Consider the following 27,714-nt stretch of genomic DNA (forward strand, 5'->3'; position numbering starts at 1 on the left):
AGATGTGGTATAGATGTAGTATGGAATCCAACTCAGCCATCAGAAAGAATGAAATCTTGCCATTTGCAACAATGTGGATGGAGCTAGAGGGTATTACGCTCAGTGAAATATGTCAGAGAAAGACAGGTGATGGATTGTTTTTTTAAGATTTTTATTTATTTCTTCATAAGAGACACAGAGAGAGAGGCAGAGACACAGGCAGAGGGAGAAGCAGGTTCCCTGTGGGGAGCCTGATGAGGGACTCGATCCCAGGATTCTGGGATCACGACCTGAACCCAAGGCAGACGCTCAACTGCTGAGCCACCCAGGTGCCCCTCACTCTAGGTGGGATTTAAGAAAGAAAACAGATGAACATGTGGGGAAGGAAGAAAAGAAAAAAAGGAGAGAGGGAAAAACAAGCCATAAGGGACACCTGGCGATAGAGGACAGACAGAGGGGTGGTGGAATGGGTTACGTGGGGGATGGGCGTTAAGGAGGACACTGGTGATGAGCACTGAGTGTTGTATGTAAGTGATGAGCCACTGGATTCTACTCCTGAAACCAATATTGCACTGTACGTGAACTAACTAGAATTTAAATTAAAAAAAAAAAGGGAGCGATCTTGACGATAGAGCCTCTGGTGTAGCATTCGGCAGGAAGGAGGCTGAATATATTCTCTCCCCTCCCTCACCTCCAGGAAGATCTCCCCAAACCCCAGTCTCACCAGAACCAGACTAAAATCAACGCATGATCCAGAACCACCAAGATCCCCAGAGATGCCAGGTCAATAAGACGAGAGAGGAAGAAAAAGAGGGAAAAGTCAAGTTATCCAGCTTCAAAATGTGTCCAGGGCTGAGGGAAAAGTGGTTATAATGCAGCTCCTTGTCCCTCCTGCTATGGCCTCTCGGGCTTACATAACTGAACAACTGAACCTCTCTGTGAGGTACCCCTTCGGGGCCTCCGGGAGCTAGGGTTGGCCATGACATAAATAAATATTTCTGTGCTCTCTGCCCCTGGGCTCCAGTTCTGAGCAAACACCACAGCCTGCGAGGGAGGCCGGGCCGGGGGGTGAGCTCCGGGTCTGGAGTCGGGAGGCGGCTGGTCCAGGCCCGGCTCTGCCCCTGAGGACGTGGACGGGAGCTGAGGAGCCCTCGGGGGACAGTGTCATGGGAGGAGAGAGTCCAGGGTGGAACCTGCGGAGCCTGCAGAGAGACGGAATCAAGCCCCCTGGCTCCCCTGGCTCCCCTGGCCTGGCGCCCGCCGCCCTTACGCCTCCGGCCTCCTCTCCCGGCACGCCACGGCACCCACACAGGCCCTACCTGGGCCCTTTGGGAATGTTGGGCTTTCCTCCTCCCCACGGGGTCGGTCCCCTCTCTGGGAAGGGAACTGGCAGTGTGGACTGGCAGTGAGCTAGGGCGGACTGACGTAGGGGTTCTAGAGTTACCCTGGGCTTGGATTCCAGCTTAGTGGGGTCACCTCAGGCCTGTGACTTTAACCTCTTCTGAGCCTGTTGCCTCACATGCAAGCTGCGCTTTGTGTTTCCTGTCCACTCCTGGTTGCAACAGTCAAATTGTTAATAGTAGATGCCGATCACTTAGCCTCGCTGTATAAATCAGGCACGTGTGAGGGCTTTGCGTACCAAAGTCATTCAGCGGGGCCCCCGGGCAGCTCAGTCGGTTAGGCATCTGCCTTCGGCTCAGGTCATGATCTCAGAGTCCTGGGATCGAGCCCTGCATCGGGCTCCCTGCTCAACAGGAAGCCTGCTTCTCCCTCTCCCTCGGCCTGCTGCTCCCCCTGCTTGCATTCTCTCTCTGAATCAGATAAATAAAATCTTAAAAGAAAAAAAAAAAGTCATTTAGCCATGCATGCTAACCCCCAGACCTGCCCAAAGCCTCGCCACCAATCTCAAAAAGGTCAGTCTCTTCTGAGGATCTTCACAGCATCTCCTAGGGACCTCGGTTAGAGCACTCAGGACAGGAAAGTGTAATTAGTAGACAGGTCTGCCTTCCCTTCTATTCTAGGAGCTCCCCAAGGGACAAAACCTGCCTTGGAGCCATGTGGCCAGCACTCAGCACTTGGGGGGCAGGGAGCTGCCATTTAAGAAGACACCTGAGTGAATCAATGAATGAATGCACGCACACAGAGAGAAGCTTCATGGAAGAGATGGGCTTAAGCAAATGCCAAAGAAGGGTCAGGTTCGAACGTGCGCTGAACTCTCCAGACTCTGGCTCCCTGAGTTCTAGCGATGCCCATCGGAGCTCCCCACTCAGCTCCCTGCAGACTCCAGAGGCGTCACACTGTCCTCTGGGCTCCTACAGTGCTTGGGCTTGGACCCTAATTTTCTAGTAAAAAAACAGGATCCTTGGCCTCACAAAGGATTCTGGGGCCATGAAGCGCCCAAGAGGGGTTCTGGAAGCAAAAGAATGGAGTCAGGGAGACTGAAGGAGCCCCTTACAAATCTTCTTCTGTTCCTTTTCCTGCTTCTCTTCTTGCTAGGACCTGCACCCCCACCCTCCTCTACACATGCTTTGTAAGGCAGATAGCATATAGCCTCCTTGTAAGGGGCGAGGAGTTAATGATTTTTCTAGAAGAGGTAACACCTAAGTAAAGAGCAGCTGAGAATGACCAGACAAAGCTATCATACCGTATTCCAGATCACTGGTGCTCAAAGACATCTGGATGCCAAGACCCCCTGGCTCCAAGGAATCAACACGTGGGCCCGGTTCTCTGTTCTAACAGGTTCCTGGTTGCCTGAGAGGACACAAGCACCCAACTGCTGTCCTCAATAAAACCCCCAGGCCCCGAACAAAGATGAGACTCTGTCCTTTCTTTCCTGAGTAGACTGTATCTGCTCTCTCTATATCTTCCTTAAACTCTGTTTTCACCTCTTGTGGGTTTGAGTTTAATTTCTATCCTTTCTGAAGCCAAAAACCTTCCCTCTTGGCTGGTCCTATGGGATCTCTTCTGGGTCCTCGGACCTGGCCTGCCAACAGTCAGAATGAAGGCACAGATACTGGAATTTCTAGGATAGTCCAATGGCTGATGAATCATAGACTGACTTGCATAGCACCTGGCCTGGCCACGCACCCAGCATCCAACAACGGTCTGACAACTGCCCAGTGCATTGGGGGCAGCGTGGTTTTTACTCCATCGTGGGGTTGGGATATGCTACCGTGAAGGAACAGATGGCACAGCCTCTTCCCTGGGGACTCGCTTCTTGCAAAAGGAATTCAAAGTCTAGAGCTGCCAGGCCTTTAGCTTTCTGCACAGCATCTCTCTGCCACTCCAATACGATCAGTCACTTCTGACTTGGTCTTGGCAGTCAGCATCCTCCAGGGACTCTTCTCAACCTTATCCACCAACACTTGTCTCCTCCCTTCCTCCCACCCCAGGCAGGTAGAATGAGACGCTTCCTTTCTCCAGACCCACTAGTGCTTGCGCTCCTGGGAATCTGGCTGCATAGAATCTTCCATCCCACATGATCCTCAGCAGCATGTCCCAGGCCCTATGCCCACCAAGAGGCAGAGTCCACCTTGCCACTCGCTAGAATCCAGGTGGGCCCCATGACCACTAGGACCCCTAGAATATGGTGGAAGTGCCACTGGCAGTTCTAGCTACAGCCCTGGCATGGCAGCTTCTGCTTCCCACGTGCTTCCTTCTGGAAACCGCCCTCTCGGAACCCAGCTGCTGGGCCCTGAGAAGCCCAAGGCCCACAGGGAGGCCCCAGGGGGATGCTCTCGTTGACAGCCCCAGCTGGGATCCCATCCGAGAGCCAGTGCTGATGGGCCCCAGGGGGGCCCCAGGTGAGAGACCCCATGTGAGAACCTCCCAGCTGACCCTGGCCAACCTGTAAAGCCATGAGACAAAAAAAAAAAAAAAAAAGTGGTTTTTGAGGCACCCAAGTTTTGGAGTGGTTGGCTCTCCGGCATCACATAACCAGCACAAGACTCCAGGGCTGTGTTCCCACCTTTACCAAGCAAAACCTGCCTCCATCATGAGACCCTCCCCAGGTCATCTTTGCCACCTCCGACCACTTTTAATAATTGTTTACACCAATCATGATGACTTTGTATTGAGATGCCTGAACCTGCTTTTCCTTTAAAATATTTATCAGTCTAGGGGAGCCTGAGTGGCTCAGTCAGTTAGGTTTCAACTCTTGGTTTCAGCTCAGGTCGTGATCTTGGGGCCCCTATGTTCAGCTCCACACGTAGTGCAGAGTCTACTCAAGACTCTCTCTCTCTCTCCCTCTCCCCCCAGCTCACTTTCTGTCTCAAATAAATAACTAAATCTTTAAAAAAAATATATATATATTGGGGCACCTGGGTGGCTCAGTTGGTTGAGCATCTGCCTTCAGCTCAGGTCATGATCTCAGGGTCCTGGGTTGGAGCCCTAGGTCAGGCTCCCTGCTCATCGAGGAGTCCGCTTCTCCCTCTCCCTCTGCCCCTCCTCTCCGCTCATGCTCACTCCTTCTCTCTCAAATGAATGAATAGAATCTTTTAAAGACACATTTATCAGTTTATTTGAAACACAATTTTTCTACCACCTCTGAAAATAGAAAAAAACAATGTCAATTGCCATCAAGGAATTTGATGAAGCAGATCAATGTCATTAAATTCTAGCCAGACAGTTACCTCCCAGCGTCTGAGCCCAAGGCTCGCACTCTGTTGGTTTAAGAGATGAGCAAGCGTGCCGCTACCACTGGAGCCAGGCTCTGAGTTCCAGGATCTGCGCGATTACAGCAGATCAGCTTCCAGATCCCGGATCTGCACAGTTCTGGCCACTGTGTCCTTAATTTCAACAGTTTAGGGCAGCTTTGCAATCCTCCCACTTTCCCGATTACAGCAGGTGCCTTACACAGCTCCCCAGTCTGGCCAGTTCTGCAGTGTTGTGGATTTCTCCAGCCTTTTCAATACCCTTGAAGAATCAGGTGTATAAACCCCTTCCTACGTAAAATGCCAAGTACCACTTCCTCGGCTTACCCTGAGCCTTGTGGGAAATGCCCGACTTCCCTACATTCTTGCAGCGTCTCCTGGATTTCTTTCTTTTATGATTGAAGTATTTCCTTGAAGAGGATTTTCAGTGTGGATCTGTGTCTTCCACCTTCTGCAGCTTTATTTGCCCAAGAATATCTTTATTATGACCTCATGTTTGAATGACACTTTGGCTGGCTTGAAGATGCTGGATTGAAAGGGTTTTCTTTCAATTCATAATAGCACGGTGACTTCTTTTTTCAAGAGCCCTTGAAGGGTAGACTGGTAATCCGCTTCTTGGTCCTTTGTAAGGGATGTTACTACGCTACTTCTCTCTCTCCCTGCTCTTCCTCTGTTTTTGGTTGTCTCAATTTCACCCCATATCAGTGTAGATTTTTCCTTATTCCTACTGTTGGCTATTCTAGGAGCCCTTTCGATCTGAGACCATCCACATTTCATTCTGGAACATTTAATCTCCATCGTTTCATTCTTTATTTCCTTTATTTATGTCATTTTCGTTTCCTTCTGGGATTCCTACTTTCCATCTCCCTCAGCTTTTCTTTTTTCTTTGTTACCTCTATCTTTTCCTGCTTTTCGGGGACAGTTCTCAATCCGATTTCACTCATGACTAGTGAATTCTTCAGCTGTACCCAGATATTTATACGATCTATTGTGTCCTTTATTTTAAATGTTCTAACTTTCATAGCTCACGTTTGACTTGGTTCTCGCCGATGACTTCTTGTTCTTGTTTCACACATGTCTGCTCTTATCACCTTAAGATAATTATCACATTTTCCTTTCAAACTGTGGTCCCCCTGCTTCAATAATTCTGCTTCAGATGTAATATGTCACTTGGTTTATTGCCTTTCTTTTATAGTTGCCTTTCTTTATATAGTAGTATTTCTTAGGTGTCTAATTACTTTGTCGGTGAGTTCAAGTTCCCCTGGAGGTACCAGCTATCTCTCTGGTAATATACCCTGGGGAAGGGCCAAAGTCATAACAGGAGAGGAGAATAGATGAGCTCCAGGGTGGAGAGCCACACAGACACCCTTGACCACCCCCTCTGGCTGCCACTCTGCCTCTGTGACTGTCGGACTGCACCTTTGAGTTCCTAAGGGAGCGACAGCCTGGGCAGGAGGATTTCAGTGGGAATCCCAGTGGGGTTCCACAGGCTGGGGTGGGGGTACTAGGAGGGGTGTGGACGGGACAGTGAATGCCTGGGCCTTTGCCTATTCTATTCAATGCCTCACCCCAGGTTTGAGTTGTCCCTGACCACCCCCGGGGGGGCAGCAGCCCAGGTTTTGCCATAGGGGCAGGACTGGAAGCCAGTAAGCTTCCCTCAAGAGCAGGACAGAGAGAGGTTAAGAGGTCAGGCTCTGGGATCTGTCAAACATTCATTCATTCCACATTGAAGGCTCATATGTACCAAGGTATTGTGCCAGGTGATGGGGAGACACTGGAAAACAGTCCCTGCCTTCATGAGGTTATGCTCTGACAACCAACTGGCAGACCCCAGTCCCAATCCTGGCACTGAAAGTCACATAGTCTTCCTAAGCCTCAGTTTCTTCATCTGCAAAATGGAGATGATCATAGACAGTATCTATTCATAGGGTACTGAGGCTTTTAGGAGACAATGCATGCTGGGGGATTAGCACAGTGCCCTGCACGCAGGGCATGCAAATGTGTTAATTATTGTTATTATTATGACCAATGATACTGATACTGGGGATTAGGAGCTATTTCTAAAAGATAAATGGATCCTCTTTGTCCTCTGGGCAAACCAGTTCTCCTTAGGGTCTGTGAGTATAGAGAAGGCCCAGGTGGGGCACCTAGAGTTTTGGAGAAAGAGGACTCAGTGGGCTTGACCCTTAAAAAGTTTAGGTCAAAAAACACCAAGGCAGGGAGTTGGAGGATAAACAAATCAAGTTCCCTTTTCCAGAGAGAACTATTAATGCTGCTCCAAGTGGTAAGATTTCAGATAACCAGTCCCCCCCCCCCCATTCTTTGCTTGCTCTTTTTTTAATTGCTAAAGAGCAGTACAGTGAGGAGGTTAGAGTCCCACAGAGACAAGCTTCCACTGGAATCCCAGCCTAACTGTAAGCTCCAGGGCCCACGCTGCCATGGGGCGCAGAAGACAAAGTGCCCAGAGCCCCAGAAAAATGTTTTCATTTCTTTCAAGATCAGAAGAAAAGAGGAACTTTTAGGTTGGAAAAACAATGTTTTCTTTAAAAAGGACCTATTTATTTTTTTGAGGGAGAGAGAGCGTAAGCACAAGCAGGGGAGGGACAGATGGAAAGGGAGGGAGAGAATCTCGAGCAGACACCTGCTGAGCATGGGGCCCCATGAAGGGCTCCATCTCCCGACCCTGAGATCAGGACCTGAGCCGAAACCAAGAGCGGATGCTCAACCGACTGAGCCACCCAGGCGCCCCAGAGAAAATGCTTTAATATACCAATGCAGTCATAGATACATCTTGTAACATTTTTTATGGAGGAAGGGGCCTCTGAAGGCAAAATTGCCCGGGGCCCAGGGAAGTCAGAATGCATCCCTGGTTACCTCTGTGGCACCCAGCAAGCTGCTTCTGTCTCTGCACCTCACACAAGGGCATCCTACCCCTCGCTTCCTGGGATGCTGTGGGTGTTCCAGGCCCTGCGGACACCAGCAGGCACCCAGCCAACAGGAGTGAACCTTTGTTTCCCTCCCTGACCTGCAGGCTGTAGCCTAAGGAAATCTGTTGGAGGATAATAGGATGAGGTAGGGCGGCGGGAAGCAAGGTGCACGACAGGCTGAAGAGATAACTCCAGGTGCAGCAACAGATGGCAGCTTCAGGGCCAGGCCGCTGTGCTGTGCTGGGAGGTCTGCAAGCAGCCAGGCACACGGAGGGCTGTGTGTGAACCCTGCAGGGCGGGCCGGGAGCTGCAGGCCGGGAGCAGGTGTGCGCCCCGGAGAAGCAGAAGGGGTGAACGAGTGAAGGAAGGAATGCGGTGTGAATTGTGGAAGAATTTAAAAATTCTGAGGCTGGGCAGCCGGGGTGGCTCAGCATTCAGCCCAGGGCGTGATCCTGGGGCCCCGGGATCAAGTCCCACATCAAGCTCCCTGCATGGAGCCTGCTTCTCCCTCTGCTTGTGTCTCTGCCTCTCTCTCTCTCTCTCTATTTCAGGAATAAATAAAATCTTAAAAAAAAAAATTCTGAGGCTGTGTTTGCATGAAGGGTGGGCTCAACAGTTCCCAAGATGCAAGCTTCTCTAGAGGGGAAGGGAGACTAATAGCTATTAAGTGATTGCCGTGGCTAGAATCCTATCACATCAGGACACTGAGGCCCAGGGAGGTGTCACACCTTGAACAAGATCCCAACGCACAGGGCCAAGTCCTTGCTCCTTGCCTAGGCTTGCTGCTGACCGCTGCCCGGGGCCGCCCTGGGGCCGGGTGTGCTGGCCTCGGGGTCTCACCCCACCTGCTCCACCTCCTCGAGGCCCCAGCAGCTACGGGGGACCTGGCAACCCCCCACCCCGGGCCCCAACGGCTCAGGAGTGGCCAGCCCCGGCAGGAGGCCCCTCAGACAGGCCTCCAAGCTGGCTGAAGAACAGGCCTCTCTGTCTTAGAGATTGGCACACCCTCCTTTCCTTCCTTAGGCCAAACTGCAGTCACCACCCTGCCCGGGGGAGGCTCAAACCACAGCAGAAGTTCCAGCCCTGCAGCCACAGCCCTGGGCTTTACCTACACCCGGCCCCGCTCAGGAATCCACAGCCACTGGCTCTCGCCTTGGCTCGGCCCCTCCTTTCTTCCTGCCTAGGATCCCTCCTTCCCATAAGGAACCTGCCCGAGGGAAAACAGAGGGATGCGTCCTGCCAGACCCCAAAAGAGCTGGACCAGCCTGCAGAGCGCGCATCTTGGCCCGGCACTTCTGACAGCGAGGGTTCAGCCTTAGGTTAGAGAGGTCCCTGGGCTGATGATTTTTCTTTACCTCTTAAAAAAAAAAATTCAGTGACAGACCCCCCCCCCCCCCCCTGCCTCCCGGGAGCTCAGCGGTTTAGCACCTGCCTTCGGCCCAGGGCGTGATCCTGGAGACCCAGGATCGAGTCCCACATCGGGCTCCCTGCATGGAGCCTGCTGCTCCCTCTGCCTGTGTCTCTCATAAATAAATAAATAAAATCTTAAAATAAAAAAAAAAGTGAACAGAGATAACAGTCCTTTCTCATCATCCTGTGTGAGGGTTTCTTTTTTAATTAAAAGCTTTCATTGGACAACTTAACATCCACTTTGACTTTCTTTTTCTAACTTTTCATCCCCTTTTATTGGAAGATAGGGAAATTAGGGCAAATGTGGCAGCATCTTCAGTTCCCAGAGAGTTTAGCGGAGCCTGCTGTAGAGCCGGAGCCCTTGGGATCAGGAAACTCAGGGCCCCCACCTAACGCTCCCTGGCTGAGCACATCTCCCCTCTGCTTTCGCACCTCCAAACAAAGGGTACCCTTGGCACCTCTAAACGAGGGGTCCCTGTCGCCCTTAAACACCAGTATCCTGCAGCCCAGAAGCAGTAGCATGGGGATCAGTGTGGATGTTGCTTTGCTCTTTGGAGCCCCATGGGTCTCTGAGGCACCCATTAATCAAGGGCAAGTGGCAAATTAAACGATTATGAACGATTGTGGAAAGTGCTGCGAGGAGAAACTCTGAACCTGGCTCTTTTGGGGGTACAGTGCGTCCTGTCTCCTGGGGGCGTGTTCCCCCAACCCCTCGCCTCCACTTCAGACCCCTGCTTCTCACATCATCCTGGTCACACCAGGGCGGGAGCGACCCAACACTGCCTTTCCAGGGCTGCAGAACAGAGGCCCCTCACTCTGCTTAGACGTTGGCTCAACCCCCCAAGACACGGCTCCCCCCTGGCCTGAGGCTGGAGGGGCCACACTCCGTGGTGGGATAGGAGCGCAGGAGCTAGCCACAGGGATGGGCTGTTGATAGGACACTCCAATAGCAGAGCCCCCGAATGGGGTGGCACGCTCCTCCGACCTCGTTCACTGGGTCATCACACACACCCAGTGGTTGGCTCGTTGGCACCATGTTGCCCCCTTGGGCCATGTCACTGTGAGCCCACACGGAGAGCAGCAGGGACACGGTGAGGGATGCCCCACCCCCATGAAGGGGTTCTGGGGCTCCTTTCCCTTTTCTCTTCTGCTCCCATCAGGTACCCATGATCCTTTGGGGTCTCTGGTCACCCCTTCTTCCCCTTACACATGTAACTTTGAGATGGCCACTTAGAGGACATGAGAAAGGTATCTGACCCACCTAGGCTTCCAGCTCGTTCACCTACTCCGGTGTGGCTGCTGGGATTCAAGATTCCAGGATTTTGAGGGCCCTTCCCTACCTCTGTAGCTCTGGATATGCTTATCATGTTACCCTTCCTCCCCATACGAGGGCGGTACCCCTGATCTGATACTTGGGGCTCATGTTTACACTGTTTCATCCACCTAGACCACAGTCTTCCACATGCATACCCATCTGTGAGGATCTGGCCATCTCTAAACTGGCTACTTGTTGACTACATACTCATTTATCATTTATTCATATTCATCCAACAGGTATGTAGTGAGACCTGCTATACGCCAGGCCCCACACCAGTGCTGGGGAGATGATGGCGAACGTTGTCCCTGCCCATAAGGAGCTCCATCCAGTCCAGTGGAAATCAGTAGCTTATGTTTGTTGAGTGCCCACTATACAGAGACTCTGTACTAAGTACTTTGTATGGATTATCTGACTTAATCTTTCAGAGAAACTACTTCATTTAGAGAGTACATCAAACTGAACCATAGAGGAACAAAAGTTTTTGCCCGAGGCTAAGTTAGCCACGGGCTAAGGGGCAAGGCAAGGATTCCAACGCCCAGGTTGACTAATGCCAGAGCACTGGCCCTTAAGCACTGTGCTTTCTTTCCCAGCTCCACTCAATCCCATCTCCTCCAAGAAGCCTTCCAGATCCTCCTCCCAGACTGGAGGACTTCCTTGGTCCCTCTAAAGGAGCCCTGTGAGTATGTGACACATCCGTCTCCTGTCCCACCAGGGTACCCAGACCGCAGAATAGTAGCTGTCCCTGCGCCTTTCCTCTGGAGCAGCTTGTTCGGGGAGCCACCTGCAGCTGCTCCAACGCGTCCACTCAATTTGCTGATCGAACCTGAACCCTGGGTTCCTCCCCCTGGTGTGGGTTTCCAACTCCTAGAATCACAGCTCTTCCTCCCCGAGAGGCCCCGCCTGGGCCCACGCATCAACACACCCATTTCACAGATGAAGCAAACAGAGGTCCTTCCCACCTCCTGGCTGGCCAGGTCAGCTCCCCCTCCTTTCTTCCGGAGGAGTCTCAGGCTCTCCGACCCGGGCGCGACAAGGGGATGGGGTGGGGGGCGCGACAAGGGGATGACCTGCCTCCTGGATGCCCGGAATATCACTATCACCCAATGCAGGTGGGTGCTAAGGGCGCTTCTCCGCGCTCCGCTGAGCTCGTCTGGCGCCCAGGGCAGCCTTACGCGGCCCCCTCCGCGGCCCCCTCGGCAGCACCCACGGGAGACGCGCAACTTCATCCACCGGCTCTGATCGCCGCCGTCACGCGCACACCCCGGGCCCTTCCTGCAACCCGAGCCCCCGCCGCCAGCCCCGGGCTCTCGTCCGCCGAGCGCGGCCGGCAGGTGGACCGCGAGCCCCCGCGCCGGAGCCGGGCCGCCCGCGCCACAAGCCCCGGGAGCCCCTTACCTGCCGCGCCAGCCGCCCGCCCCGCGCCGCCGCCAGCTCGCCCTCCCTCCGCCCTCCCGCCGGCGCCACGGCGGCCGCCCCGCCCCGCCCCGCCCGCGGGGGACCCCGCCCCCGGCCCCCCCGCCCGCCCCGCGCAGGTGATCCCGGGGACACGCGGCGCTCGCCCCTCCGGGCCGGCGGGGGCGCTCCGGGGGCGCCGGGGGCGGGGCGCTGGGGTGCGGCGCCTCCCCGTGGTGCCCTCGCGCCGCGCCGGGGCCGGGCTCCTTCTCGCGGCTCCGGGGCCCGCACCTCCGGGGCGCTCGGTCCAACAGCGCCCCCACCCCCACCCCGGGGCAGGGCAGAAGGGGAGAAGGGAGCTTAGCGACACCCAGGCCAGATGTAGGTGGGTGTCCTTAAAGTGGGATCGCGTTAACCCGATTGGGAGGTGTGGGGGTCATCAGGTCACCTGATGGCCGCAGAGGTCAGAACTCTGCGGGGCGCAATCAGGGCCCCTCTCCTTAATGAGGCTGCGGGATTCACTGCTGTACCCCACCCCCACCCCCACCCCGGCACCCGGAGGTCCTCAGCCAGCAGGGACAGAAAGAGGGAGGGGACTAAGGAGAATCCCAAGCCCTCTCCTTTTATAAGCAGGGAAATCGAGGCCTGGGAAGCAGAGGGGAGTTGCCCCAAGTCACACAGAAGGTCAGCGACACACCCGTGAGAATGTTTCTTCATTCTGTTTTCAGATTATTTCCAGAGAGTGTTGGGTTATGGGGCGCCGTGTTGCCCTGGGCTCCTGGTCCAGGCCTTGACAACGTGTGTCCCCCCACCCGCCCAAGGTTGGCTGGGAACTGAGCGCTCCGTGTTTTCGTGTTTTCTTCTTTCCTTTCTTTCTTTCTTTTATGTTTTTTAAAAGATTTTATTTATTCATAGAGATGCAGAGAGAGAGAGGGGCAGAGACAGAGGGAGAAGCAGGCTCCATGCAGGGAGCCCGACGTGGGACTCGATCCCGGGACTCCAGGATCACACCCCGGGCTGCAGGCGGCGCTAAACCCCTAAGCCACCGGGGCTGCCCGCGCACCGTGTTTTCATAGCAGAGTCCGCGGTGGGTTTTGATAACGGAGACTAAGGAGTGCAGTTCTGGGGGGTCTGCTTCATCACCAAAGACATGAGACACAATCCTTGGCTTCCAAGAGCTCCCCTGTGTGTGTGTCTGTGTGTGGCGGGGGGGGGGGGGGGGGGTGCTGTCCACACACCAGGGGCCGCGGAGAGCAGAGGGGAGCCCAGGGAGAGCCTGCTCAGATGCTCCGGAGGGAGCCGCTTCCAGATGCTACCAGAAGCTCTTGCCCGGGTGTGCTTGGGGTCAAGCGCTCAGGAGTCAGTGGTCTCAGGTTCCAGACCTGACTCCCCTGCAAGACGGGATCAGTTTTTAACACCTCTCTGAGACTCCGTTTCCTTTGGTTGGATGAAGAGAATACACTTATCTCTGTATAGTTGTGATGAGGATTAGAAAATACAGTATTTACAAAATGCTAGATAAATGGGAGAATTATGATGCTGAGTGGTAGAGGCTGGGGAGGGGGACGTGCTGACACAAAAGGGAACTTGGCATCTCTGGGTAGGTCTGTGCCCCCACGTGGGATTTGATGGTCTGCAGCCTTCTGCCATCCGCAGCTCGACCCCACCATCTGCTTTCTCTGTTAACCCAGGCCAAGCAGCCATAGCACACCTGCCACGTCAGAATGCCTTTGCACACACCTGCAGTGAGGGGTCAGGAACGAGCCCCTCCCTTCACCAGCCTCCCCGGCAAAGAGCTGACTGGAGTCAGACACCTGAGCCAAGCCCAGTGAGGCAGAAGTGTGAAGGGACTCTGGGTAACCTTCCCCTTTCTGGGTATGCATTCAATCAGTCCCACTGAGTGTTCACTACAGGCCAGGCACTCTGCTGGTGGCAGTGGGGGGGGGGGTGCAGTCAGTGGGGGGCCCGCCCCACCCTGTAGACCTCACCTTCCAATGGGGGCGAGGAAACAGCTGATACTCTAGCACAGAGGATGGCAACACAAGAGAAAGACCATCTGTGAAAAGTCCTTTCAGGTGAGCTGAGCCTGAAGGATGTGAAGGCAGAAAAACACAGGCCCAAGATGGAGTCACTTATGCTAAGCCAAGTCACCAAACAGCCTTAAACCTAACCTAATTGCAGTTTCCCTCCAGATATGTGGTCTTCACCGGTCAATCAGGAATTTCCCGGTCAGCACCAGTGAGGAAATCTGTCATGGGGGTCCTCTCTGTCCCCCAAAGGAAGATGAGGTAATGTGCCTGATAAAACCCCCTGTTCTTCCCTGCCCCCACCAAGAAAATGGCCTTGCCTGAAACAATACTTTTTTTCTTTTGCTAATAATTTCCTTTCCCAACCCTCTTTCCTTTGGAAACCTTCTGTTTCCATGACTCCTCAGAGTTCCCCCTCTCCTTGCTGGAGGGGATGCAGCGTGACTCATGAATCACTTACGCCAATTAGATCTTCACATTTACTCCATTGAATTTTAATTTTTTTTTTTTTTTTTTTTTTTAACAAGGACGAGCAAGGAGGTGCAGGGAGCAACTGGAGCTGGAGAGCATTCCTGGAGGACAGAGAGCCCATAAGGCCAATGTGGTTGACCTGAGCAGGGGCTGAAGGCACAGTGGACAGGATGATGAGGTCAGAGGCAGGCAGAGATCAGATCTCGTGAGGTCTCATGGGTCACTGTGAGGAGTTTGGACTTCATCTCAAGGACCATGGAAAGCCAGGGAAGGATTTGAAGACAGTCAATGACCTGATCTGACCTTTGTTTTTAACAGACCTCTCTGGCTGGCTGAGAAGAATAGGTCAAGGATGCCCAGGAGGCAGGGCGGTGGGGAATGGTGGAGTGGCAGTGGAAGTGGGGAGAAGTGGTCAGATTTGGGATATATTCTGGAAGACGGGCAGACAGGAATTGCTGATGCGGAGGAAGATTCAAAGAAGGCCGTGGGGTGACTGCTGATGAGTCAGCTCATGTCCTGAGCAGTGGAGGCTTCCACGACCAGAATCACTGACCGTCCTTTTGGCTGAGCTGGACACATCCTGGAGACCTTCTAGTCTCCCTGCGATTTTACACCCATAGAGCCTCAGCCCAGGGGAGTGAGGAAACACGCCCATGTCCTGGGTAAAAGCAGAGGTCCCCCAGCTCCCGGTCCAGAACCTGCCTGACCACGGGCTTCATTTATTTCTCGGGCAAACCAGTGAACCTGAATAAAGGAAATCTCATTTGAAATGGAGTCGGAAGGCCAGAAGGGGAAGCTCTCACCCTCTACCACTCCTCATCAGTTGCAGAAGCAATAGAAAGAGACAATACCTTGCATTCCACACAGAAAGAAGCCTGGACATTATTTTCTCTGCATGAGGAAGGAAGATTTTCTCCTGGTCTGGCAACAGCCCAGCCAATGAGAGACTGTCACAACTCGGCCAGTGAAAAGCCACTACACTTACAACTCCCAGTTTCCTCCAAAGGAATTTTTATTAAAAACAGTCCTCAACTCCCTGCCCTTTCCTCTTTGTTCTTTCGTCTTTGTTCACTGGACTTGCCTATGGTTTTGCCATAGCTTGCATGTCCTGAGTTGCAATCCTCTGCTATTCCTGAATAAACCTGTTTTGCTGGTAAAATAACTGACAGCTTTGTTTACAGGAACACCGAAATAGGCATCTAGGTAACAGGTAACAGGTAGCAGGCAATAGCGAACACGATTATCAAGTGATATCCCACATGTAAAAACTAGGAATGACCATAATTCCAAGTGATGGGGGAATGGCCAAACCAAGTGTGCTTCATAACAAAGGCACGAGGCGTACAAATACTCAGGCTTTTGCAATTTATGGAGATGTGTGGATGTGATAGTGTGATTTATAATAAGAAATACGTGCATTTTGGTTTTTATCTGTGGTTCCTGGCTCACAGCTCCCCAAACCCATATACTCTCCTGATTAGGGCAATAGTGGCATCTTTTGTTCTAATAGTTGGCCTTTGTCCTCAGGTTTTGAAATAGCTTCAGAGTAACGGGTGAAATGGGTTTCTCCTATTATTCCTAACAAGCCCCTTTCAACCACACCTGAGTGTATGTTAATGAAATGATTTTTGGAAAGTCTCTGGTTCACACAAAGAGGAAAGCTGATTGCCAGAACCAGCCGAGTGATTGGAGAGTTGGAACTTTATTGCCCTTACCCATCCAGGGAGGGAAGAGGGGCTGGAGGCTGAATCAATCACCAATGGCCAATGACTTAATCAACCATGTCTGTATAATAAAGTCTCCGTTAAAATCCAAAAGAATTGAGTTTGGAGAACTTCTGGGATGGTAAACAAAGATACATCCCCTGCCAGGAAGGTGTCACACTCCAAACTCCATGGGGACAGAATTTTCTGTGCTCAGGACCCTTCTACACCTCATCCGTATATTTCTTCACCTGGCTGTTCATTTATCTTTTAATATCATTTGTAATAAGCAGGTAACCCAGTGAGTAAACTGTTTGAATTCTGTGAGCAGCTTTAGAAAATTAATTGAAACTGAGGAGGGACCTTGGGAACCTGTGATTCATACCAGTTGGTTAGAAACTGAGGTAACAATCTGGACTTATGATTGGCAACTGAAGGTGGGGAGAGGGAGATAGTTTTGGGGGACAGAGTCCTTAACCTGTGGGTTAACTGATGCTAACTCCTGGTAGATAGAGTCAGAATTGAGTTAAATTATAGGACACCTACTGAATGTTGTAGAATTGCTTGGTGTGGGACCCCTACTCACCCCCACAGACACTTTTGGTAACCAGAAATGTCAGAAGTAAAACAGTTTATTGAGAGTAGAAGAGACAGGAGTGTGTTTATCCATGAGAAAATCCATAAATAGAGAATGAGAATAGCACATGCCAACTCTGACAACTCTGTAAAAGGTATGTCCATATACTGATTAAGATTTGAAGGGAGGGACAGCTGGCTGGTTTAGTTGGTGGTGTGTGTGACTCTTGATCTCAAGGTTGTGAGTTTGTGTCCCATGTGGCATGTAGAGATTACTTAAAAAAAAAAAAAAGACTTTAAGGGAATTCGGTGGGATAGAAATCTGGTGATCTTCTATGTTCTTTTTCCTGTAGATCATAATATTTAAACAAAAATTTTATAAGTCAATGAAAATTGCTTATTGAATTACCTAACAAACCACCCCTGTTTCAGATGTACCCTAGGGATTCTTAGGTGCTTGGAGATTTAAAAATAACAAAAAGCTGCTCTTTCCACATGGAAAATACTCAAATGCACTGAGTCATCCTTTCTTTGTCAGCAGAAGGTATTGCTACAAACCAGCCTCCTGAGCACCTGAGATTTTACCTCCTAGCCAGGACTGTGCAACTCTCACTTCTCCCTTCAAAGCCTTAATCTGCAGTTTATGGCTTTTGAGATGGTTGCTGGGGAAACCAGACAAATGTCATGTAGGATTAGAATGCAATTTCAGAGGGGGGAGACAAAGCACAGAGAATTGTGAATCCAGAGAAATCCGAACCCACACTAATTAATCCAGTAAAAAAAAAAAAAAAAAGGAAGCAAACATACCTAGGGCAATTGATTTCAAAATCAATCCCTTGTCTCTCAATCAAGAGGTGGAGTCCAAAAGACTTAGAAGTCATCGTTCCTTTTTTTTTTTTTTTTTTTAGAAGTCATCGTTCTTAATTATCTACAGGGCACACAGTGTGATTTTTCATGTGGCTATTCCCATGATAAATGTGGGCTGTGCAGCGCCCAAATATGCCATTGTGCAACTGAGCAAAGGAAACCTCGCATAAAATGGAGAGGGGAGGCCAGAAGGGGTAGCTCTTGTCTCCTACCACAGTCCTCAGTTGTAGAATCAACAGGAAGAAAGCTGTAGTTTACTTCCCCAGCATGAGGAAAGAAGATTTTCTCCTGGCCTAGCAACAGCCCCACCAATGAGAGATTGTCACAACTCAGCCAATGAAAAGACACTACACTTTGAACTCCTAGTTTCCTCCAATGGGCTTGTTGTTTGTAACAGCCCCTCCCCCCCATGCTATAAAACATGGTTCTCTCTTCTCCTGACTTGCTTCTGGGTTGGATTTTTTTGGGGTGTGGTCAGTTGCAATTGGTTTGCTATTCCTGACTACAACTATTTTGCTGGTAAAATAACTTACAGTATTTTTTTTAAGATTTAATTTATTTATTCATGAGAGACACACAGAAAGAGGCAGAGACATAGGCAGAGGGAGAAGCAGGCTCCCTACAGGGAGCAGATGTGGGACTCCATCTCAGGACCCTGGGATCATGACCTGAGCCAAAGGCAGATGCTCAACCACTGAGCCAGCCAGGCGTCCTGACAGTATTATTTTTAAGGTTAACAAGGTCCAGTAGAGGCAGGCATCCCTTCCTGTGAGCTGCTGTCCTGTTTCCGGGTTAATTCCCATCTCACCTCTGGGAGCATTGGGTGATGGAGAGGGAGGAAAGAAGAGAGTGATGGGCATGAACTAGGCGTCTGTAACACACCCCACCCCATAAGCCACCTGATTTCTCTGGGCCTCTTTTTCATCCGTAAAATGGCAGGTTGCACTGTTTGATCTTGGAGGCCTCTTCTAGCGCCGTGGTCAGTTTGATGATCTTGACCGTCTCTAGACAGCCAGCTCCGTGATTACCAGGTGGCTTCCTCATTTTGATGCTACATTTTAGGGAAGCCCCATGATTCAGAGCATTAGCCCAAATCATTTGCAGGTAATAACAAGGGAAAACTTCTGTTCCCAGAATGAAAATGAGAGGCTGTAAATTAAGCCTTTGGCCATCATCAGAAGCTGCTATCCCTCACCTTGGCAAGGAACCTGTGCTTTTATCTCGAGGGCTCTAGGAGCTCTTCCTGGTGGCAGCTAGCTCATCTGCCCTCCTGGGTCCACTCTCACACCACAGTCACTCTGGGAAACCCAGAACAAGAGTAAACAGGGTGGAAAGAACGCAGAGAGAAGACGCAGGTCAGCTACTGTTTACTTGCTGTGACCTCAGGCAGATCTTCTAACCTCTCTGGGCTTTTATTTATTCTTCTGTGATTCATTAATTCATTCAACCAATATTTTACCGAGGGCCTGCGATGTGCCAGCAGCGAAGGAAAGAGACAGTAAGTCATCCCTGCCCTGATGAAGTTGACATTCTTATGTGGAGAAGACAAAAACAAGCCAACGGGTATGGCAGGCTGGAGGGTGGCGAGTGCTCTGGAGGGGAACCAAGGGGCGTGGGAAGAGCACTATCTGCCCACTGGCCACCCACGGGGCATGATGAGGACCGAATGAGTTAATGCCCCCTCAGTTACTTCCTCAAACAGTCATGGGCTATGCACATTGAAGGAGTAGCTCTAATATCGCAAATGGACATTTTATGAACTGAGAGCATTTCCAGAGATTCCCAAGGCCAGAGAATGTGGTGAGCCAGGGGTCCAGATCCCAAGTCTAGGGTTGAATCATGGCCTGGGACTGGAAGGGAACGCGAACATCCTCTTGCCCAGGGGGTCTCAGTCCTGGCTGCCCCCTTAGAATCATCTGGGTGCTTTGAAGCACTTCTGCTGATGTCAAGGCCGCCCCACTGAACCAGTTCTCGGGACAGGGCCAGATGTTCACCTTCTTCCCCCAGCTGCCCAGGGGCTGCCAGGGTGTGACCCGGGTTGAGAGCCTCCTACTGTAGACCAGGGGCCTGAGGCCACAGAGGGAGCACCACTTGCCCACAAACTGTGATCCAGACCTCTAGAACTCCTTCCCCTTCCAGGCACGGTGTCCCTGCTGCCACTCAGTACCTCATTCCCCTCAGCTGGGAGCGCCCTCGGGGCGGCATGGCATCCGGCCCCTCCCCCACACCTTCCTGGGAACGGAGTGTCTGTCTCTCTTACCTGTGGGCTACAAAACAGTGTGACCCTTGACCAGGCTGTTGATCAGTCCACATTCAACCTTCGTTATGGGCTGAATTGTGTCCCCCACCAACCCCAAATTCGTATGTTGAAGTCCTAACCCCCAGGACCTCATGTGACTCTATTTGGAGACAGGGTCTTTCAAGAGGTAATTCCAGTAAAATGAGGTCACATGGGTGGGTCCTGATCTAACCCGATGGGTGTCCTCATAAGAAGGGAAGATTAGGACACTGAGAGGAGACCCTATGCAGATGGCCATCCATCCTGAACCACGAGGCTCTCAGGAGAAACCAACCCTGATTTTGGACTTCTAAACTCCAGAATGGCGAAGAAATCAATTTCTGTTGCTTAAGCCACCCAATGTGGTACTTCATTTTGGCAGCTCTAGCAGACCAGTACAGCCTTGTCATTGTCACATCACAGGACATCTAGTCCTGTCTGGCACTGGAAGGAGAAGACAACTTGATTTGATTCCCTATAGTCAGTGAACCTTATACACACTTCACGTTTCAAGGCTAAGCTCAAATATCAGTTCCCAGGGTACTCTTGCTGCTAAATTGGACTTCCCTTTCCCTTCCTTTTATTATAGATAAGCAGATGTCATTTTTCCTCTCCTGAAGGATTGTGAGCTGCTCACGACCTACTCATCTTTGTGTCCTTCATAGCACCAAGTATAAATCCCTGAACTTAATAGATGTCTAGGAAAGAGCCATGAATGAATTGATGAAACACAGCCTTTGACCATGGTTTCTTGGGCCACCAGAAAAGGTTAAATAATAAAAATTGAAAAAAAAAATTGAAATTATGGGTCACATTTAGGGGTTATTTAGTTGTCTAGACAATTCTATAATGTAGGTACTAGTATTTATTGCATATTACTAGTATTTATTGCATTTTACAGATGAAGAAACAGACTTGGGACAGGACTTATAGTTTGCCCAAGGTCACCCAGATAGTCTGGTCCCGAGAGTTTCAGGCTCATCCACTATGGGTTAGTACTATGGTAGAGTTTGAACCAGAAAGAGGCTTTCAAGTCTGAAGATCAAGATGGCACTAGACTTTAGGGGATGCGTGCCCTTCATCTTGTCCACTTCACTAACACTTATCTGACCATTTGTTTGACTCTTTCCCAAACCACCACAGACATCACTGTCTGGCTCTGCCATCCTTTCCAACATTATTCCAACATCCATTATCCAACATGGATTCCTCCCTTCCCACATCTATCACCATAGCCCTGGGGACAACTTCTGTTCCTCAAACCTGCCCTGCACTCCCTCATGGCTGGGTCAGAGGTGGGCCATTCCTCCCAGAGAAATACACCCTTGTGCTCTCCTGACCCTTCCATCCATGAATGGCCTTCCTTCAAGATCCCACATCCTTCCATGAAAGCCCATCTAACCCCCGCCCCCAGTCAAAGTCATGTTCCCTTTCTTGGGGTGCCCTAGTACTGGGTTTGCACCTGAACCATAGCCTGTGCTTCTGTCTTGTACTACAGCTGGCTATTTGCAGATCCATCTCTCCTGCTCTGTTGCAGGCTCTGGCAGGGCAGAGGAGTTTATATTTCCCAGAGCACTTAATGTTAAGTAGATTTTAAAAATATGTTTGATTTGCCAAATGAACTCATTTGCCTTATTGTGCCCTCTGCCTTGTATGGACTTGGCCTTTCTTTGCACTGTGGACAGGGCAGGGAGAAGCAGCCAGAAGGATTTAGGATTAGAACTCACCATCCCTCTGCTCCCCTTATCTCTATGTCTCTTTGAGTGTCTACTTCATTCTCCCTTAATGCACAAAGGCCTTCTCCTCAGAGTAGAGAACATGGTAGCCAACAGCTCAGGTGGAAGAAGAGCTTCTTTCTAGAATTCCATTTTAGGAGAACATTCTGATTGGCCAGGTTGGGTCACATGCCCACCTCGTGGTCAAGTAGGAAGTTTCTCATCTCAGAAAAGAGAAATGGGAGAGAAGCAGACAAAAACACACCTACTTCAATATATTGATGAACCTTTAAAAGCTCGAAAGGTAAGAGCATTTTACTAATTGGTGAATTGGTCAGATTTTAGGAAACTAGTGAATAAGCATTTTTTAAAAATCTGGTCTTCATTTTTCACCATCCAACTTTGATTTAAGGTGAGATATGAGGAGTGAATCTTAACTCCCAAATATACCTAAATCACTGGTGGCATAGACGGTTCTGACACAGATCTTCCATATTCCCACGGAACTTCTTTATGATCTTCATGCTGAGTGACAGACAATGCCAGCGTCAGTCTTCCTGGTCACATTCAGAGGCACGTGCTATACAATCAGAATCCATAAAGAACATTATTTTTATCGCTCCCATAAATTTTTGATAAGGAAAGCCACTTTCTATTATGGTTTCCTGACAAATTGCATTTATTTAAACACTTAAAGATCCAGAGAAGGAAATAATACCACAACATATTCTTCTTTAGATTTTCTGACTTTAGAGAATTTTACTCTCCTACTTTATCCTTCCATTCCTTTTTCTCAGGGTAAATTTTTATTCATAAGATTGCAAAAACATCACCGGTATCAAATTCCAGAACTTTTTCATCAGTCCTAAAAAAAACCCCCTGTACCCATAAGTAGTCACTCCCAACTCTCCCCACCCCCCAGCCTTGGAAAATCACTAATCTGCTTTCTGTCTTATGGACTTGGTGATTCCAGACATTTCTTATAAATGGAATCACACAACATGTGGCCTTTTGTGTCTGGCTTCTTAGCGGGTTTTCAAGGTTCATCCATGTCATAGAATGAATTCTTTATTCCTGTTTGTGTCTGAAAAATATGCCATTGTATGGACATACATTTGGTTTATTCATTCACTGGTGGATGTGGGATGTTCCCACCTTCTGATGATTATCTATAATGCTGCTATGAACATAATGTAAATTTTTGTGTGGGTACATGTTTTCAATTCTCTTGGATATACATACTAAGGAGCAGAATCGTCAGGTCATGTGGTAACTCTATGTTTAACTTTTTGAGGAACTGCCCAGTTTTCCAAAGCAGCTGCACCATTCTGTGTTCACACCAGTAGTTCACCAATGCTCATTATCTTTTAATTTTAGCCATTTTAGTGGGTATGAAATGTATGTCATTGTGGTTGTAGTTTACCCTTCCTTGGTGACTAATGATGGGGAGCATCTTTTCATGCACTTCTAGGCTATTGGTATATCTTTTTTGGAGAAATGTCTATTCAGCTCTTTGTTGGGTTGAATAATGTCCCCCCAAAATTCATGTCCACTTAGAACCTGTGTATGCGGCCTATGTGAAATAGGCTCTTTGCAGATGTAATTAAGTTAATGAGAAGTCATACTAGATTAGGATGGACCCTGAATCCAATCCGACTGTGTCTTTGTAAGAAAAGGGAAATTTAGGGACGCTTGGGTGGCTCAGTGGTTGAGCATCTGCCTTTGGCTCAAGGCATAATCCCAGGACTCTGGGATCGAGTCCCACATCAGGCTCCCTGCATGAAGCCTGCTTCTCCCTCTGCCTATGTCTCTGTCTCTCTCGCTCTCTGTCTGTCTCTCATGAATAAATAAATAAAGTCTTAAAAAAAAAAAAAGAAAAGGGAAATTTAGACACACACACAGAATGCTACACAGAGAGATTGTAGTGATGTTGTACAAGCCAAGGAATGCCAGCAACCACTAGAAGCTTGGAGAGGGGTATGACACAGATTCTGTTCTGATTCCCCAGTAGGAACCAACGCTGCTGACACCTTGATTTCAGACTTCTGGCCTCTAGAAGTGTGAAAGAATACATTTCTATTGTTTTAAGCCACCTAGTTTGTGGTAATTTGTTATATCCACCCTAGGAAACGATCACCAGTTCCTTTACTCATTTTTAAATTGGATTATTTGCCTTTTTATTCACAACTCCAACTAGTTTCAGAGCCTAACATATGTGACTTAATTCCTTCCTTACAATGATGTTTTTATTTATTTTTATTTATTTTTATTTTTTTAATTTTTATTTATTTATGATAGTCACAGAGAGAGAGAGAGAGAGAGAGAGAGAGAGGCAGAGACACAGGCAGAGGGAGAAGCAGGCTCCATGCACCGGGAGCCCGACGTGGGATTCGATCCCGCGTCTCCAGGATCGCGCCCTGGGCCAAAGACAGGCGCTAAACCCCTGCGCCACCCAGGGATCCCTACAATGATGTTTTTAAACAAGATTCTGATTTATATCATTAACTTCAAAAGCAAATTTTTGTATTTTGGTTTTAAAAGGACTACATAGGTGTATTTTTATGTTTATCCCCTCCCCCCACTTGTTCTCCTATTCTTGGAATGACTACTTATTTTTCCTTGGAATGACTTTAAACACATATTCTTATATTTGTTAGGAAAAGTCACACAACTTTTAAGGAAATACAAGGGAGAAGAGAGAGGATGCATGTGGCCGAGTGTCTTTGATTAAATGCTTTACTCTGTTCTTGGCGCTCATTTGTCCATTCATGCAACAGGCATCTATTGTGTGTCTTCTGAATAGATGACAAAAGCATCACTCTGCCCTTGAGCATGTATTCTGTGGGGGAAACCTGACCTATAAATAGATTTAAAAAAAAAAAAAAGAAAAAAATAGGTATTTTACCATCACTTACAGAATTGGTTATTTCTTATAAATAATAGTGAAAGGGAATATAAGGGAAGGGAGAAGAAATGTGTGGGAAATATCAGAAAGGGAGACAGGACATAAAGACTCCTAACTCAAAAAAAAAAAAAAAAAAAAAGGGATCCCTGGATGGCGCAGCAGTTTGGTACCTGCCTTTGGCCCAGGGCGCGATCCTGGAGACCCGGGATCAAGTCCCACGTTGGGCTCCCGGTGAGTGGAGCCTGCTTCTCCCTCTGCCTGTGTCTCTGCCTCTCTCTGTGTGACTATCGTAAAAAAAAAAAAAAAAAAAAAAAAAGACTCCTAACTCTGGGAAACGAACTAGGGGTGGTGGAAGGGGAGGAGGGCGGGGGATGGAGGTGAATGGGTGACGGGCACTGAGGGGGGCACTTTTTTTTTTAATAAATTAATTTTTTATTGGTGTTCAATTTACCAACATACAGAATAACACCCAGTGCTCATCCCATCAAGTGCGCCCCTCAGTGCCCGTCACCCATTCACCTCCATCCCCCGCCCTCCTCCCCTTCCACCACCCCTAGTTCGTTTCCCAGAGTTAGGAGTCTTTATGTTCTGTCTCCCTTTCTGATATTTCTGAGGGGGGCACTTGACGGGATGAGCACTGGGTGTTATTCTGTATGTTGGTAAATTGAACACCAATAAAAAATAAATTTATTTAAAAAAAAGAATTGGTTATTTCTATTATTTGTGACCTCCACCCCCCACCCAAATTCCTGTTGGAATCCTAATGACCAACATGATGGTGTCAGGAGGTGGGGCCTTTGGGTTGATTAGGTCATGAGAGTAAGGACCTTGAGAGTGGGATTATTGTCCCTATAAAAGAGACCCCATGGAGCTCCCTACCGCCTTCCACCATGTGAGGAGATAACAAAAAGATGGCCATCTGTGAACTAGCAAGCTAGTCCTCACCAGATACGGGTTGTGCTGGGACACTGACCTTGGGAATTCTAGCCTCCAGAAGCCTGAGAAATCAATGCCTGTTGTTGATGAGCACCTAGTCTATAGTATTTTGTTGTAATTGCCTAAACAGAATAAAACACTTTCCCCTTCCCAGGTTCCTTTACTAAAACTAACGCATCAGATTCGGCACTAAGCTTTAAAGTCTGTAGATCAGGGCACCTGGGTGGCTCAGTTGGTTGAGCATCTGCCTTCATCTTGGGTCATGATCCCAATGTCCTGGGATGAGCCCCACATCGAGATCCCTGCTCAGTGGAGAGCCTGCTTCTTCCTCTCCGTCTGCAGCTCTCCTTGCTCATTCTCTCTCAAATAAATAAATGAAATCTTTTTAAAAAGGCTGTAGGCCATGAGGCTGTTATCTGAATAGGCTTCAAAAAAATAACACTTTGTTTTTAAGAGCAGTTTTAGGTTTACAAAAAAATGAGCAGAAAATGTAGTTTTCTACATTCTGCTCACCCCTTCTCACTTCCCCTATTATTAATGCCTATAAAAAAAATCTTATTACCTACATGTACAGTCTAAAAAACAGATATAAACCAAAAGAAGATAAAGATTATCCATAATTCTCTTATTCAGATGAACTATTAAAAATATTTCAACGTATGGCACCTGGGTGGCTCAGTCGATTAAATGTCCAACTCTTGGTTTTGGCTCAGGTTGTGATCTTAGGGTCGTGAGATCAAGCCCAGTGTGGAGGTCCATGCTCAGCAGAGTCAGCTTGAGATTCTCTCTCCCACTCCCTCTGCCCCTCCCCTCCATGTGCATGCATGCTCTCTCTAAAAATAAACAAATCTCAAAATAAAGTATTTCAATGTATAGCCCTCCAATCTTTCCTCTGTGTACAAATATGGCTTTTTTTTTAAATTAAATGAAATCCTATGACACATATTTTATCATCTAAAGCTAGTTTTATTGTACTTTTCGTGTTTTTCTCTTTATTATTGGAATCCCAATCTCTTAAAAATAATTTTTTAAAGGCTTGCCATCCTATAGAAGGGCCTGAGCTGTAAGCAAAACAGAATTAAGTTACCCATAACCAGGACCAAGGTACAAATGTCTTTTTTTCTTGGATAAGAATGCCCTCCAAACACTGACACCCCATTGTTCCTTTCAGCATTAGTATTCCCATCAGTGGGTATTTCCTAGGTGGCTGACTCTCTGGAGCAACCATGGAAAATGCAGGGATTTATGGAATCTAACCAGGATGAAAGACAATCTCACCAATCTAAGTCTTGCTTTAGGGAAAGCAAGATACTTAATCATTACATATTTTCTGATTTTATTTGGCTATAAAACAAAAAATGTAGTCAAGAAGTAAAAACAGAAACCAATCTTACTAAAAGAATTTTCACTGAAGGCTGACTCTTTAAAGATGGGGTTTTCCTGTCATCAGTTTAGGACAGGACCTCACAGGTTAACTGTTAAGAAAAAAAATGACCCATGTCAATTATTTCTCAATAAAGCTGGGGAAAAAAAAACCATTACAAAAAAGAAAGAGTAAATGACACAAGAAGTAAGGAAGCACTTGGCAAGCATGGCTGGTCAGTGTCAAGATGCTCAAACTTGGCTAGACCCCCTGAGTCCTGGCCTTTCTCCATAACAGAGCAACTGAGTCCCATGAGCTGTAGAAATGCCATAGAAGCAGAGAATATTATTTGAACCATGCAGGCTGCGGCAGGAATGGTTCCCTCTGCTCTGTGATGAATTCAGTTCACCCTGTAGAGGGGGACAGAGAGAAGGATAAGATGCTCACCCCACACAATCTCCAACCTGCCCATCCTGGAAGCAGGCCCCAAATACAATTCTGTGACCTTCAATATCCTTGGGTGACAAGGTCATTTCCACCTAATCCTCTGGGTGCCTGATATGTAAACCCTGGAACAAAAAGCAGCCAAGTCTTTGACATTGGGAGAAGGTGGAACTGGTTAAATCAATGCCCAAGGGCTGCTTCTCATTTGCAAAGGAGAAGAAATCTCTGATCCAGACTTTCCAACAGTTGCCCGAAAAAAAATTTTTTTAAAGATTTTATTTATTTATTCATGAGAGACACGGGGGGGCGGGGGGGCAGAGACACAGGCAGAGGGAGAAGCAGGCTCCATGCAAGAAGCCTGATGTGGGACTGGATCCCCAGTCTCCAGGATCACAACCTGGCTGCAGGTGGCGCTAAACCGCTGCGCCACTGGGGCTGCCCCCAGTTGCCCTAAATTTCTAATAAATGACCGAAGTTATCAAGGAAATAAGTAATAGAAGGTGAGTAAGTGCGCCCCTAAAAGACCTTTAATTCACAGGATTCACTCAGGCAACTTCCAAGAAATCATTTTTGGTCTGATTACCTTCTTTGGGGCCAAGAGGCCTGGTAAAATCTTCTAGGACAAAAGATTGTATAATTTTCCATTAAAGATCTCAATTATTCAAAACACACTGAAGATAGCACCAGGCCAAGAATTAACTTGATTACTTCCTTGAAGCAAAAGGAAATGGAGTCAAACCACATGCAATGC

General features: G+C 48.8%; 2 protein-coding genes and 1 long non-coding RNA gene across 13 annotated transcripts in view; 1 reads left to right on the forward strand and 2 right to left on the reverse strand.

Annotated features, from left to right (window-relative positions):
- The window catches only part of LOC112660291 (non-compact myelin associated protein), a 41,375-nt gene extending 29,646 nt beyond the window's left edge, over positions 1-11,729 (reverse strand). The window contains exon 1 of one of the 2 annotated variants that reach the window (XM_049098813.1): positions 11,682-11,729. The gene's annotated coding sequence lies outside the window, so the exon portion shown is untranslated. The remainder of the gene's footprint in view (positions 1-11,681) is intronic. The other variant, XM_049098810.1, reaches the window with a different exon arrangement.
- Positions 11,730-11,924: 195 nt separating this feature from the next.
- LOC112660492 (uncharacterized) lies at positions 11,925-15,348 on the forward strand. The gene is made up of 5 exons (XR_003136974.3): positions 11,925-12,063; positions 12,594-12,765; positions 13,370-13,553; positions 13,871-13,966; positions 14,233-15,348. It is a non-coding gene; the product is annotated as an uncharacterized LOC112660492 (long non-coding RNA).
- A 1,180-nt stretch (positions 15,349-16,528) lies between these two features.
- The window catches only part of RCAN3 (RCAN family member 3), a 49,827-nt gene continuing 38,641 nt past the window's right edge, over positions 16,529-27,714 (reverse strand). For 3 of the 10 annotated variants that reach the window (XR_004813602.2, XR_003136498.3, XR_007404589.1), the window contains 2 exons: positions 26,551-26,631; positions 21,434-21,895 (listed from right to left, as the gene is read on the reverse strand). Coding sequence is in view for 3 of the 10 variants with exons in the window: in XM_035713088.2 (XP_035568981.1) it covers positions 26,621-26,631 (11 nt within the window). In the remaining 7 variants the exon portion in view is untranslated. The other 7 variants (XM_035713088.2, XM_025446864.3, XR_007404577.1 and 4 more) reach the window with 6 other exon arrangements.

Source organism: Canis lupus, chromosome 2 (assembly GCF_003254725.2).
Source record: "Canis lupus dingo isolate Sandy chromosome 2, ASM325472v2, whole genome shotgun sequence".
Classification (NCBI taxonomy): Eukaryota; Metazoa; Chordata; class Mammalia; order Carnivora; family Canidae; genus Canis; species Canis lupus.